We start from the raw sequence: 14430 nt of genomic DNA, 5'->3' as shown, positions 1-14430 counted from the left end.
CACCCTTTACACCCATGGTTCGTGTGCCGTGGCCAAGCAAGCTGGGACGTGGCAGCGAGGTCCTTGGGTCGTAGGTTTTATATCGGAGTGGCCTTCTCCTATGCAGGTTTCTTACCCGGGCTGGAGGGGCCTGCCTCCCCTCCTAGGTCGGTCCATACTGCCCGGACCGGGGCCGAGGCCGCCGCAGTTCACCCTGTGCCTGGACTGGGGCCGCCGCCTCCAACTCTCTGCCCGTATCGGGGCCTCCGCCTGCCTCACACGACCGAGGCCGGGGCCGCCGTCTCCCCCTTGCTCCTGCCCGTATCGGGGCCGCCGCCGTCTACCCTTCGCCCGGACCGGGGCCGGGGCCGCTGCTGCTCTCCCTGTGCCTGGACTGGGGCCGCCGCCTCCCACTCCCTGCCCGGACCGGGGCTTCCGCCTGCCTCACACGACCGAGGCCGGGGCCGCCGTCTCCCCCTTGCTCCTGCCCGTATCGGGGCCGCCGCCGTCTACCCTTCGTCCGGACCGGGGCCGGGGCCGCTGCTGCTCTCCCTGTGCCTGGACTTGGGCCGCCGCCTCCCACTCCCTACCCTCCTATATACCTGTGAGATTTGAACAGAAGGCACTTTAAGACTAGAAAGATTCTATTAAGGTTTCCACAAAAGCTTGTAAATGCACTGGGAAGAAAAGTGAACCTATGTCAGGATTTTCTCCCAGATGAACATTCCCAGGTTTGAGGCCCTGAGTGGGGGAGGACACATTGCTCACACCCAACAGCCAACGGTTCAATATCGTACTAAACTACTCAGAGCTCAAATGTGATTATTTTTGGATCATTTCTATGAAGTTGTTATAAAATCGACTGAATTTTCTCAAAATATGATTCAATTTCCTCAATTCAATTTCCACACAATTCAATTCTTATTTGCTGCCTGTGTATTAAGAGTCCTTATCCATAACATACCAAAACAGCTGTTGCATTTCAATCTAAATTGGGTGTGGGCCTCTGACAAGAAGTAGCTGGAGTGTCAGGAAACTATTTCTTGTAATAATGTGGAGTTACTAGTAAAGAATGATGGCAACACCCTTGCTACTCCATCAGAAATCTCTCAGTTCAAATTCCATACCAGAGATTTTTACACTTGGATCTATGCCAACATTCAAGTGGAGTCTTGTAGGGCTGTGGAGGTGTGATATTAAACAAGATATTATTATGTGGTTCTGCCTGCTCGCATGAAAAGTTCCAGAAGATCCTATGGCCCTATTCTGATAAATACATTTTGATCAATATAATTCACCCTCAACAAATATCACCCCCCAAAAAAATCAAATGAACTGGTTATTATCACATTGGTGGTTGAGGGTGTTTTGTTTTTGGAAACTATCTGTGCCGACACTGCAGAAACACTTAAATGCCAAAGTTATTTTGAGAAATCCTAAAATCAAGAAAGTTGTTGTGTGATTATTTATCTTTTCAGTCTTATCAGTTTAGAAGTGTTATGGTCTTATACCCTATGGACACGATCCTATACAAGAGATAACTATACAAGAGATAACTATACAAATGCATATGATTTTACAAAGGTGACCCACATTTGTCAATACATAGAAATGGAGAAATTGATCTGAAATGCTAATTGCAGAATTCCAATATATTCAAGAATCTAGTAACATAACCACTAAAGAGTTGTAGGTCTGAAGTAATGAAATAGAGAACACTTGTTTGAATTCTATATATGGTCCCATTTACTCACATTTCAAACATAAGAAATTTGAACAGGTGTAAGTCATCTGGCCTGTCGCGCTTGCTCCACCGTTCAATTAGATCATGACTATTCAGCTTATCTATGCCCCTCATGATTTTGTAGACTTCAATAAGAACCTCTCTCAACCTGCTAAGATCAAAGGAAAACAGGCCTAGTTATCTAACTATAACTCAACTTCCTTAATCCTGACAGCAACTCTTAAAATTCTTCTGTGCCCTTTCTAATTTTATGATATCCTTCCTATAACTAAGCTACCGAAACTGCCCACAGTATTCTGGACTTAACAAAATCTTGTATAACTTCAACAGGATGACCCAACATTCATATTAAATGCCTTGGCCAATGAAGGTAAGTATCCATTATTCTTTTACTACTACTCTGTCTACCTGTACTGCCATCTTTTAAAAAAAACTATGTACCTGCAGTCCTAAATCCCTCTGCTCCATAGCATTCTTTAAGACACTGTCATTAACAGAGGAGGTCATGCCCTGGTTCAATTTACCTAAATGTAGCCCGTCCCCACCCCCCTCCCCACCCCACTACCCTTTCTGAATTGAACTGCATCTGCTATTCTTCAGCCCAGTTCCCAATTAGATCTTGATCCCATTTCAAAGCCAGGTAACCTTCTTCAATGTCCAACGTAGGATATATTTTCATGTGATCTCCAAACTTACTGACCTTGCAAGAATGTCATTTTGGTATATTACAAAAAGGAAGGATCTTAGGACTGAAACCCTAGGCACTCCTACAGTGACAGTCCTCTTTCTCCCTTCTGTAACCTCTCTCTGACTCGTATCACTAAGCTAAATTTTTAATCTAATTGGCTAGTTGGTCTCTTATTCTGTGTCCCCTAACTTTCCATACTCTCTTTCACAGATCTTTTTAAAATTCAGTCACGTTCATGAGACATAAATTTCCACAAACATATCCATGTCAATTCTCCTTAATTTTCCCCATAGTTATTCAAATGTTGATACCTTCTATCTCTCAGAATCTTCTCTTGCAGTTTCCCTGCTACTGATGTCATACTAACAGGTTTATAGTTATCTGGATGATCCTTACAGCTCTTTTAAACAATATCACCATGTTTGTCATTCTCCAGTCTTTCAAAAGATCTCCAGTCCTCAGTCATGAGTTAAAAATGTCTGTCAAGGACCCAGTAATTTCCTTCCCTGGTTCCCACATTGTTCTGTGATATACATGTCAGCTTATCCACCCTGCCACTCTCTAAAACTGCTAACACCTCCTACACCTGCTTTAATGCTAAACACATTCACAAAATATTAATGCAATATCTTCCCCATTTCCTCTGGCACTACTCCATAAATGCCCCTCTAGGTCCTTAAGAGAGGACTTTCTTTTCCTTGTGACTCTCTTGTTCTTAATAAACAAACTCTTTTTTGGATTCTCTCAACTGTGAAAAGAACAACTCTCTAAAATGGAGCCTGAGTCAATTAATTGATTGATTATAATTAATTAATATATGTATGATTATTTATTAGATGTTGCAGTATAATACATAAATGATGATAATTCAATGTAGTGTATTTAGCGTATTAGTAAGTATTGCAGTTTGGATATACAGATAAAAAATTAAGAGTAAATCATTATCTATCAGAATCTAATATAATTGCATTGAAATCTATCTCACACAAGTCATTGTTAAAATAGAGTGGTGGGAATGTTTATGATGAAGTAGCCAAGTCCTGTAAAATATTTACAGAAGATAAATATTCCACTTACCACCAGACAGAAACAGTCCGCCACCTGCTTTGTAGAGATTATAATTGGAAAATGGAGCAGCACAGATGATGATGAAGCCTCCTATTATGGCAGCACTGACACCCAACATCATGAATACTGACCAGAAGCCACGGTAAACTAAAGGCACAGACAATATTTGCATTAGTCAAGCTAATTTAAGAGGTTAATATTATTTCTTTAGTAATGAAATGTCTATGTTAATTATGTTCTAAATGAGGAATCTGTGCATTTATATTCATTGCTTCAGTGAGACAATGGCTAATAGATTTCTCTTCTTATTGAAATACAAATACTGAAGTGTAGCGGTAGCTACAACGGTTTAATTTGAAAAGCCTGTGCTGCGCCTTATAAGTTGGCTGTCAAATCCCGCCTCTGTGTTGGCAGCCCCTCTGCCCACTAGGGAAGCAAAACCCAGCGGTGCGATTTTGACGCGGCTGCTCTGCTCCCGCAGCCGTGACGAACATAGAGCCAGTTCGCCTGCATCACGATGTGCGCTGCCACACAACCCTCCCCCCCACACCTCCACCCCCCCGCAGAACCAGCTTTATGTCCCATTGCTGTGGGGTCATGCCTTTAGGTGGTCACCCCCGGCATTTGGGCTATTTTGGAGTGATCTGCTGGCTGAGATCCAGATGTGCTGGTTTCAGCCTGTCTGCTATGAATAACTCCTCCCTACCCCCAATGTCCAGTGTGAAAGTTTTGCCTGAGTTGCACAGGACCACGTACGAGCCTTCATGAGGTCATTGGAGGGGGGCAGAATGCAGACTGTGGCAAACAAATACAAAGTCTGCAGTTGATAAGTCTTTGTGGATGGATGCAGGCTAACCTGTTCCGTAGCTCCTGTAATGATGATTTCCCCTCGGTGCCTGAGTTGGGCATAGTCCGCAGGTCTGACAGTCCATGGGCGTCCCCACTACACATGGTCCCCAAGTCCTCAGGCAGGTGCCAGCCTTGTGGGGATTACCGCCACCTTAACGACTCCACCACACCTGACCACTACCCAGTCCCACACATACAGGACTTCACGGCCAACCTCACAGCGCGAAGGTGGTCTCTAAAGTCGATTTGGTGCATGGCTATCATCCGTCCACGCCAGGGTTTTGCTTTTGGCTGATATCATGGCGAACAGTGGTCTCGTGATGCATGCTGCCCCAGGGATGAATTGGTTGTAGAAGTTAACCATGACCAGGAATTTCTGGAGACCTTTGAGGGTGTTGGGGCGGGTGAACTGCGACCTTTTCTGCTGATGGTGTCTCCCCGTTTGCGGTGATAGTATGGCCCAAGAACAGCATGGAGTCTGTTCCAAATTGGCACTTTGCAACGTTGACCGTGTTTCCAAACTCCAAAAAGTGAGTGAAGAATCTGCGGAGATGGTCCTTGTGCTCCTCATGGTCCTTGCTCGCGTTGAGTATGTCATCTAAGTAGATGAACACAAGGTCCAAGTCTCTGCCCACTGTGTCCATCAAGCACTGAAAGGTTTGTGCCACACTCTTGAGACCAAAAGGCATGAGGAGGAATTTGAAAAGTCCAAATGGGTTGATAATGGCCATCTTGCCAATGTCGTCTAGGTAGACGGGGATTTGATGATAGCCACACACCAAATCGACTTTGGAGAACACCTTCACACCATGAAAGTTGGCTGTGAAGTCCTTTATGTGTGGGACTGGGTAGCAGTTAGGTGTGGAGGAGTCATTAAGGCAGCGGTAATCCCCACAGGGCCTGAGGACTTGGTGACCATGTTTAGTGGGGACGCCCACAGACTGACGGATCTGTGGACTATGCCCAACTCTTGTATCTGGGAAAATTCCTCTTTGGCCAACTGCAGTTTGTCTGGGGGATGTCTCCTGGCTTTGGCGTGGAGAGGGGGCCTTTGAGTCAATATGTGGTGTAGCATCCCATGCTGTGGCATGGGGGAAGTGAATTGCGGCCTGAGGATAGCCGGGAATTCATTCAGGAGACGGCTATACTCATCCTTAGGTGCCCTCACCGTGGCCACACCTGGGTTGCGGGCGATGGTAGCTTTGAGTTGGACGGTTTGGAAAGTCCAGACATGCACCAGGTGCTTGGCTTTCATGTCCACCAACAGGCTGTGTGCCCAAAGGAAATCAGCACCAAGTAGCGATGTGTCCACCACATCCAGTGTGTAATTCCACTGGAACTTTTCATTGCCAGATTGTATTTGCACATTGTGCATGCCGAAGGTTTTGATAGTGGTGTTCTTTGCCTCCTAGGGCATGGGGCCTCGTGGTCACATTGGTATCTCCAGTGCGGTTGGTGGGATGATGCTAAGTTCAACACCTGGAACCGTTGGCCACTAACCTTGTTGGTAACATGCATAAGGCTATTGATGTGGCAAGCTGCCATAGCCATTAGCAGCAGCTGGTCTGGCTGTTTTCTGGAAATGAGCAGGGTTGCCTACATTTCCATGCCTGTGCCCCCCAGCATTGGTGATAAAAGCACCATTTAGAGTTTGGTGCCTCTGCCGGCTTGCTGGTTCATGGCGGACTCATTTTCACATTTCACGTTTTGTGCCTCACAGGATGTCCGCTCTGGCCACGACCTTGCATGGGTCCGAGAAATCTTCATCTGCTAACAGCAGCTATATGTCCTCTGGCATCTACTCCAGGAAAGCCTGCTCAAACATGAGGCATGGCTTGTGGCCCTCTGCCAGTGCGAGCATCTTATCCATGAGGGCAAATGATGCTCTGTCTCCTAGGCCAACTAGGTGCATGAGTCTGGCAGCACAATGTCATCTGGACAGGCCGAAAGTACTTAAGAGGAGCTTCTTGAGACCTGGGTATTTACCTTCCTCCAGGAGGTCAAGTTGTCCACCCTGTCTGCAGTCTCTTTGTTGAAGGAGCTGACGAAGTGGGTGAACAGTGTCAAGTCGGAGGAGATTTGCTGAAGGTGCAATTGCACTTGCCTGAACCAAGTGTGTGGGTGAAGCATCCAGAAGGTCGGTAATTTCATAGCTATTGCATTGACTGTTGCAGTGTCCATGATGTAGAGTCCAGAATCATCTGGGCTAGTCAGGGTAGTGGTAGCTACAAAGGGGAAGCGAAAGTATGAGACTACACACTGCAAATCAGTTTTTTTTCCAATGTTTTAATTTGAAAAGCCCGTGCTGTGCCTTTTAAGGTGGTCATGAAGTCCTGCCTCTACGTTGGCAGTGACGTAATGAAGCAGCCAAGTGTGTGTGCACGGCCCCTCTACCCACGAGGGAGGCAAATCCCGGCGGCACCATCTTGACGTGGCTGCTCCAATGCCGCAGCCGTGACAAACACGGAGCCAGTTCTCCTGCTTCGTGATGTTCGCCACCACAGAAGAATATCTTCAGTTACCAATATCGACAGGAATGTTTCTCTTTACTGCTGTTGCCATACTCCTTTTTTTTTTAAATGAGTCATTCACAGGACATTGCTGTTGCTTTTAAGACCCATATTTATTGTTCATTCCTGACTCACTTTCAACTTGGGAAGTTTTTAGTGAGTGATGTTCTTGATCATGACATTTAGTGTAGTAAAATTTCACCCACAGGGGTGTTAGGTAGAGAGTTTTAAGATTCTAGCTTAGTGTCAATGAAAGAAAAGGGGTACACTTCCAAGGTTAAGTAGTAGGCATGCTTGCAGATTTATCTACTCTTGTACCTACATTTGGCTACTCCAATAATCCTTCCAGGATTTGAAAATGCTATACTTGAAGAGAAGCAGAGTTGAATTCTGTAGGTGGTTACACACAGTGATAGAAGAAGGGGAGGATGTGTGAGGTATCAATTGAATGGGCTATTTTTTTCCATATGTAGGTAAGTTGGTTGAATGTTGTTGGATTTGCAATATTCCATCACATTCCTTACTTTTACTGCTAATGGGGAAAGGTAATGGGAGTCAGTAACTGTGTCATTCAACATATGAAAGAAAATAGGATTTGGAATTGGCCACCAGTCCCCTTAAGTTTGTTCCAATTCTAATCTGTGCCAGTTCCCCACGACCCTTAATTCCACAATCTTTCAAATATTTATCAATCTCTACCTTAAATATATTAAATAATCTAGGCCCCAACAACCACAAAGGCAGAGAATTCCAGAGATTCACAACCCTCAATGAATAAATTTCTCTGCACATCATTTTTAAATGTTTGGCCAATGTTCTCTTGTCTCCCAGAGCTTAGGATACTCAATCTCTGATCTTGTGATCCATATAAATAGGGGTTAATAGATTTGTAAGGATAGAGGATTAATTATCCAATGGAAGAGAGAGTTGGGATAAATGATGTTTCTTAGGTTGTCAGTGATGAAAACCTAAGAAAAGCAAAGGTAAGTGTTGGGTCCATAACTGTTCATGATATACATTAACAATTTGGAAGAGGAGATGACTGCAGCACATCAAAGTTTGATGATGACTCTAAATTAAGTGGAAAAGCAAACTGTCCAGAGGATGTAGAGAATTTCCAGAGGGATATGGATAGGTTAAGTGAGTGGGAAAGGGATTGGCAGATAAAGTACAATGTTGGTAAATATGAGGTCTTCCATTTTGAATAGAAAATTAGAAGATCAGATTATTATCTAAATGATGGAAAATAGCAGTATACAGTTATGCAGAGGGAACTCGGAGTGTTTCTGTATGAATTCCAATTGGTTCATTTGCAGGTGCAAGTGGAATGTCAGCCTTCATTGCTAAAGGGATTGAATATAAGAGCAGGGAAGTTCTGCTCCAACTGTACAGGGTATAGGTAAAGCCACACCTGGTGTACCTTTTGCAATTCTGGTCTTCTTACTTGGTAAACAATATACTTGCTTTGGAGGCATTGCAGAGGAGGTTCATCAGGTTAATTCCAGAGATGAGGGTAACCTTTAAGGAGAAATTGAGTAATCACTGGAATTCAGAAGAATGAGAGGGGATATACAGAAGCATAAAAAATTATTAAAGCGATAGATAAAATAGAAGCAGGAAAGTTATTTCTACTGGTTGGTAAGACTACAACGAGGATACATAGGGGGAGTAGATTTAGGATAGAGATGAGGAGGAACTTCTTTCTTCATAGGATAATGAATCTGTTGAATTCTCTGCCCAAGGAAGCAATAGGGGTTGCCTGATTAAAATATTTTTAAGACATTGTTACATAGATTTTTGCCTAGTAGGAAAATTTAAATGATGGGAAAAACACAGTTAGGTGGATTGAGTCTACAGCCAAATCAAACATGATCTTATCGAATGGTGGAGCAAACTCGGTGGACTAGATGCCATATTCTGCTCCTATTTCCTACATTTTTATACAGGAATATATCATAAATATTTGACTTGTTTTGTGCTATATTTATTAAAGGTCATGTTGTAAGACAAAACTTAGCTAAAGCATCTTTTATTGTAGATGTGCTGATAAGTTACAGTGTGATCTTCTTGATTTTGTCCATACCTTGATGAGGGGCTCATGCCCAAAACGTAGGTATCTTTATTTTTGCTATATAAAATTCACTATTCGACCTGCTTTTTCTCCAATACTGTGCTTTTACTTCAACCACAGTGTCTGCAGACTTCTGTGTTTTACTTGATCTTCTTGATTGTTGTTGGAGCTATACTCAATCAGGCAATTGAAAAATACTCCATTGTGGCGATGCACATCGCGACGCAGGCGAAGCCAGCTCCACGTGTGATGGCCGTGGTAGTGGAGCATCAGCGTTAAGATGGCGCTGTCGGGTTTGGGGATTCCTCGTGGCCTCGGCCATCATGCGCGGTTTTTGGCTGTGTCATGATGTCACAGCCGACGTGGTGCGCGGTCACCTCTTAAAGGGCAGCACGCGGGCTTTCAAATAAATAGTTGAAACTGAAACTCATCTCATCTTGCAATTTCTTTCGATTTCACTCCTTGCAGCTACCGCTACAACTGGTGTCCCTGACGAGCCCAAACGATTCTGGCCTCTACATCATGGATGCTGCAGCGGTAAACGCAGTTGCCATGAAACTACCACCTTTCTGGATGCTTTGCCCACGCACATGGTTCGTGCAGCAGAAGTACAATTTCACCTCCGGCAGATCAGCTCTAACTCTATGATGTTCTATAACATTGTCAGCATTCTCGACAAGGTGACTGCTGCCACAGTGGACGACATAATCCATGACCTCCCCAGAGGAGGGTAAATATCAGCGTTCAAACAGCTCCCCCTCAGCAAGTTCGGCCTGTCTAGACACCAGCACACTGCCAGGCTCATGCATCTGGATGGCCTAGGAGACATGGCACCATCTGCCCTCATGGACGAGCTGCTCACCCTGGCAGCAGGCCACAAGCTGTGCCTCATGTTTGAGCAGGCTTTCCTAGAAAAAAGTGCCGGACAACATCCAGCTATTGTTGACGGATGAGGACTTCTCGGACCCACACAAGTCGCAGCCTGAGTGGACGTTCTGTGGCACACAAAGGCGAAAATGAAGCAGCCATGAGTCAGGTGACACATCCCAGCCCCAACTGGCCACAACCGTGCCCCAGCAAAAAGACAGAGGCTCCAAACAACACCTGATGTTTCTATCATCAGCGCTGGGGAGCCCAGGCACGCAAATGCAGACAACCCTGCTCATTTCCAGGGAAACGACCAGGCCAACTGCTGCTAATGGCTGCGATGGCTGGCCACATCAACAGCCTCTTCCACGTGACAGACAAGGCGAGCGGCCGACGGTTCCTGTCGACATGGGCACCAAACTTAGTGTCATCCGCCAACCGCACAAGAGACCCACACCTGGCAGCAAGGCCCCATGCTATGGGCAGCCAACGGCACCAACATCCTGACTTTCAGCACGCGCAACATGCACATTCAGCTGCGAAGTGAGAAATTCCGTTGGAGATTCACCCTAGCCGCAGTGGGCATGGTAATCCTCAGCGTCAACTTCCTACGAGCACACAGTCTGCTGGTGGACCTCAAAGGCAAACGCCTGGTACATGCTCCTACCTTCCAGACAGTCCGTCTCAAGGTCACTAGCACCCACGGTCCGGGCGTAGCTGCAGACAGCACCCCCAGCAATGAGTACGGCCGCAACCTCAACAAATTTCCAGTGATCCTCCAACCGCAGTTCACCTCCACCATGCCACAACACGGGGTGCTACATCAAATTCTGACCAAAGGCCTCCCACTCCACGCCAGAGCCAGAAGCGCTCACTGTTAACATGGCGAAATGCCAGTTTGCCAAGAACACCATGCAGTTTTTAGGCCGCACCATCACGGCAGATGGAGCAGCGCCATTGGCAGAGAAGGTTGTAGCCATACGCCAGTTCGCCCAACCCAATATCCTCAAAGGCCTCCAGGAATTCACCGGGATGGTTAACCTTTACAACCACTTTATCCCAGGAACAGCCCACATCATGTGGCCGTTGTTCGCCATGATAGCCACCAAGAACAACACTCTGGCATGGACGGAGGAGGCCGAGGCAGCCTTCACCGCTATCAAAGGACACCTTGGAAAACGCCACCTTACTGGTCCACCCGCGGTCTAACATACAAACTGTGCTCTCCGTAGATGCGTCAGCCACAGCTATCAGAGGCGTCCTGGAGCAGTCGGTACACGGTTAATGGAGACCCCTGGGGTTCTTCAGCTGCCACCTGTGCTCCCCCTCCTCCTGAGCTCAAATATAGCACCTTCGACCGGGAGCTGCTGGCACTCTTCCTGGACATCAGGCACTTCCGGTACTTCCTGGAGGGCAGGAAGTGGTTTTCACAGACCACAAGCCCCTAACCCAAGCCCTTGCCATGGCCAAGGACCCCTGGTTGGCCAACAACGCCAACTGTCCTTACATCTCAGAATTCACCACGGACAACCAGGCACCTTGCGGGCAAAGACAATGCCATGGCCAACTCGCTCTCGTGACCCACCATCCAGACCTTAGCCTCTGGCCTGGACTACTCTCAGTTAGTCCACCAAAGCCATGGTTAGCATGGTAGCGGAAAGGTTCGTGTGGCATGGCCTGAGGAAGCAAGTCGTACAGATGGCACATAACTGCACCCAATGCCAGGTAGCCCACTTTGACATCCCCGACAAAGCATTTTGAGCATGTCCATGTCGACATTGTAGGCCCGCTACCAGTCTCCAGGGATCCCCGTTAGCTCCTTACAGTAGTCGACCGCACAACAAAATGGCCGGAAGCTATTCCCCTCAAGGACACCTCAACTGACTCCTGTGCCAGGGTTCTTCTAACCATGAGGTTTGGTATGCTGGCACACATGACCAGCAACAGAAGTGCACAGTTTACATCCGCGCTCTGGATGCAACTCGCAACCCTGCTGGGCATCAAGTTGCATCACACTAATGCCTACCACCCTCAGACCAATGGGCTCGTGGAACATTTCCACCGCCACTTAAAATTGGCCCTCATGGCTCAGCTAGATGGCCCAATTGGACGGACGAGCTCCCCTGGTTCCTGCTGGGCATCAGGATGGCACCCAAGGAGGACTTGCAGGCATCCTCTGTGGAACTGGTCTATGGCTCACCCCTATCCCTACCCAGTGAGTTTTTCTCCCAGACTCCTGACTCAGGCACAGGAAAAAGAGCATTGCTACAGGACTTGCGGGACAACTTAGCCGTGTTTGCACCCCTCTCCCTCCCACCACAGCAACTTGCCGGCATGCATCCCCAAAGACTTATCCATGGCCGACTTTGTGTTCACTCGGTGTGGTCACAACCAGCTCCCATCCAATGGCCTTGGAAAGGCCCATACAAAGTCCTTCGACATTCTAGCAAGAATTTCACTCTAGACATTGGGAGCAAAGAGGAGTTGTTCATGACGGACAGACTAAAAGTGGCCCACTTGGACCTCAGTCATCCGGTCATTACCACACAGCCAAAAAAATGGGGGAGGCCACCCAAAGCATCAGGACACTAAAGCCGGTTCTGGGGGGGGGGGGGGAAGCGTTGGGTGGCAGCGCACATCACGACACAGGCGAACCCGCTCCGCGTGTGATGGCCGGGGTAGTGAAGCATCCGCGTTAAGATGGCACCATCAGGTTTGGGGATTCCTCGTGGCCTCGGCCATAGTGCGCGCCTTTCGGCTGCATCATGACGTCACAGCCAACGCGGTGACGTGGTGCATACTCATCTCTTAAAGGGCAGCAAGTGGGCTTTCAAATAAACAGTTGAAACTGAAACTCACCTCAGCTTGTGGTTTCTTTCGATTTTGCTCCTTGTAGCTACCGCTACACCATCATATTTTCAATGAATGTCTTCAACAAGAACTTTGGAAAGCTAAGAAGCAAGTTACTTAGCACAAAACACCCAGTTATTTTAGCCACAGTGTTCAAGTGGCTGGTGAAATTACATTTCTGGATTTTGGTTTCCCATCAGATGCTGATGACAGCTATTGATAGTATTATAGAACGTAAAATTATGGGTGACTGTTGTCCATCAAACAAAATCTTCGCTAAAATTCTCCTAAATAGAATAATACATAGTGTCGCCGAGAATATTCTCCCAGAATCACAGTGCGGCTTTCGCGCAAACAGAGGAACTACTGACATGGTCTTTGCCCTCAGACAGCTCCAAGAAAAGTGCAGAGAACAAAACAAAGGACTCTACATCACCTTTGTTGACCTCACCAAAGCCTTCGACACCGTGAGCAGGAAAGGGCTTTGGCAAATACTAGAGCGCATCGGATGCCCCCCAAAGTTCCTCAACATGATTATCCAACTGCACGAAAACAAACAAGGTCGGGTCAGATACAGCAATGAGCTCTCAGAACCCTTCTCCATTAACAATGGCGTGAAGCAAGGCTGTGTTCTCACACCAACCCTCTTTTCAATCTTCTTCAGCATGATGCTGAACCAAGCCATGAAAGACCTCAACAATGAAGACGCTGTTTACATCCGGTACCGCACGGATGGCAGTCTCTTCAATCTGAGGCGCCTGCAAGCTCACACCAAGACACAAGAGAAACTTGTCTGTGAACTACTCTTTGCAGACGATGCCACTTTAATTGCCCATTCAGAGCCAGCTCTTCAGCGCTTGACGTCCTGTTTTGCGGAAACTGCCAAAATGTTTGGCTGGAAGTCAGCCTGAAGAAAACTGAGGTCCTCCATCAGCCAGCTCCCCACCATGACTACCAGCCCCCCCACATCTCCATCGGGCACACAAAACTCAAAACAGTCAACCAGTTTACCTATCTCGGCTGCACCATTTCATCAGATGCAAGGATCGACAACGAGATAGACAACAGACTCGCCAAGACAAATAGCGCCTTTGGAAGACTACACAAAAGAGTCTGGAAAAACAACCAACTGAAAAACCTCACAAAGATAAGCGTATACAGAGCCGTTGTCATACCCACACTCCTGTTCGGCTCCGAATCATGGGTCCTCTACCGGCATCACCTACGGCTCCTAGAACGCTTCCACCAGCGTTGTCTCCGCTCCATCCTCAACATTCATTGGAGCGCTTTCATCCCTAATGTCGAAGTACTCGAGATGGCAGAGGTCAACAGCATCGAGTCCACGCTGCTGAAGATCCAGCTGCGCTAGGTGGGTCACGTCTCCAGAATGGAGGACCATCGCCTTCCCAAGATCGTGTTATATGGCGAACTCTCCACTGGCCACCGTGACAGAGGTGCACCAAAGAAAAGGTACAAGGACTGCCTAAAGAAATCTCTTGGTGGCTGCCACATTGACCACCACCAGTGGGCTGATAATGCCTCAAACCGTGCATCTTGGCGCCTCACAGTTTGGCGGGCAGCAACCTCCTTTGAAGAAGACCGCAGAGTCCACCTCACTGACAAAAGGGCAAAGGAGGAAAAACCCAACACCCAACCCCAACCAACCAATTTTCCCCTGCAGCCGCTGCAACCGTGTCTGCCTGTCCCGCATCGGACTTGTCAGCCACAAACGAGCCTGCAGCTGACGTGGACTTTTACCCCCTCCATAAATCTTCGTCTGCGAAGCCAAGCCAAAGAAAAAAAA

General features: G+C 47.1%; 1 protein-coding gene across 2 annotated transcripts in view; it reads right to left on the bottom strand.

The window, feature by feature from the left end:
- tmem182a (transmembrane protein 182a) overlaps nt 1-14430 on the bottom strand; it is a 57091-nt gene that overhangs the window by 14094 nt on the left and 28567 nt on the right. For both annotated transcript variants that reach the window (XM_069891101.1, XM_069891100.1), the window contains exon 4: nt 3489-3626. In XM_069891101.1, the coding sequence (XP_069747202.1) occupies nt 3489-3626 (138 nt within the window). The remainder of the gene's footprint in view (nt 1-3488; nt 3627-14430) is intronic.

This window comes from Narcine bancroftii, chromosome 7, assembly GCF_036971445.1.
Source record: "Narcine bancroftii isolate sNarBan1 chromosome 7, sNarBan1.hap1, whole genome shotgun sequence".
Lineage (NCBI taxonomy): Eukaryota > Metazoa > Chordata > Chondrichthyes > Torpediniformes > Narcinidae > Narcine > Narcine bancroftii.
Note: the sequence above shows the minus strand (reverse complement) of the source record. Positions and strands in the feature narration are given on the sequence as shown.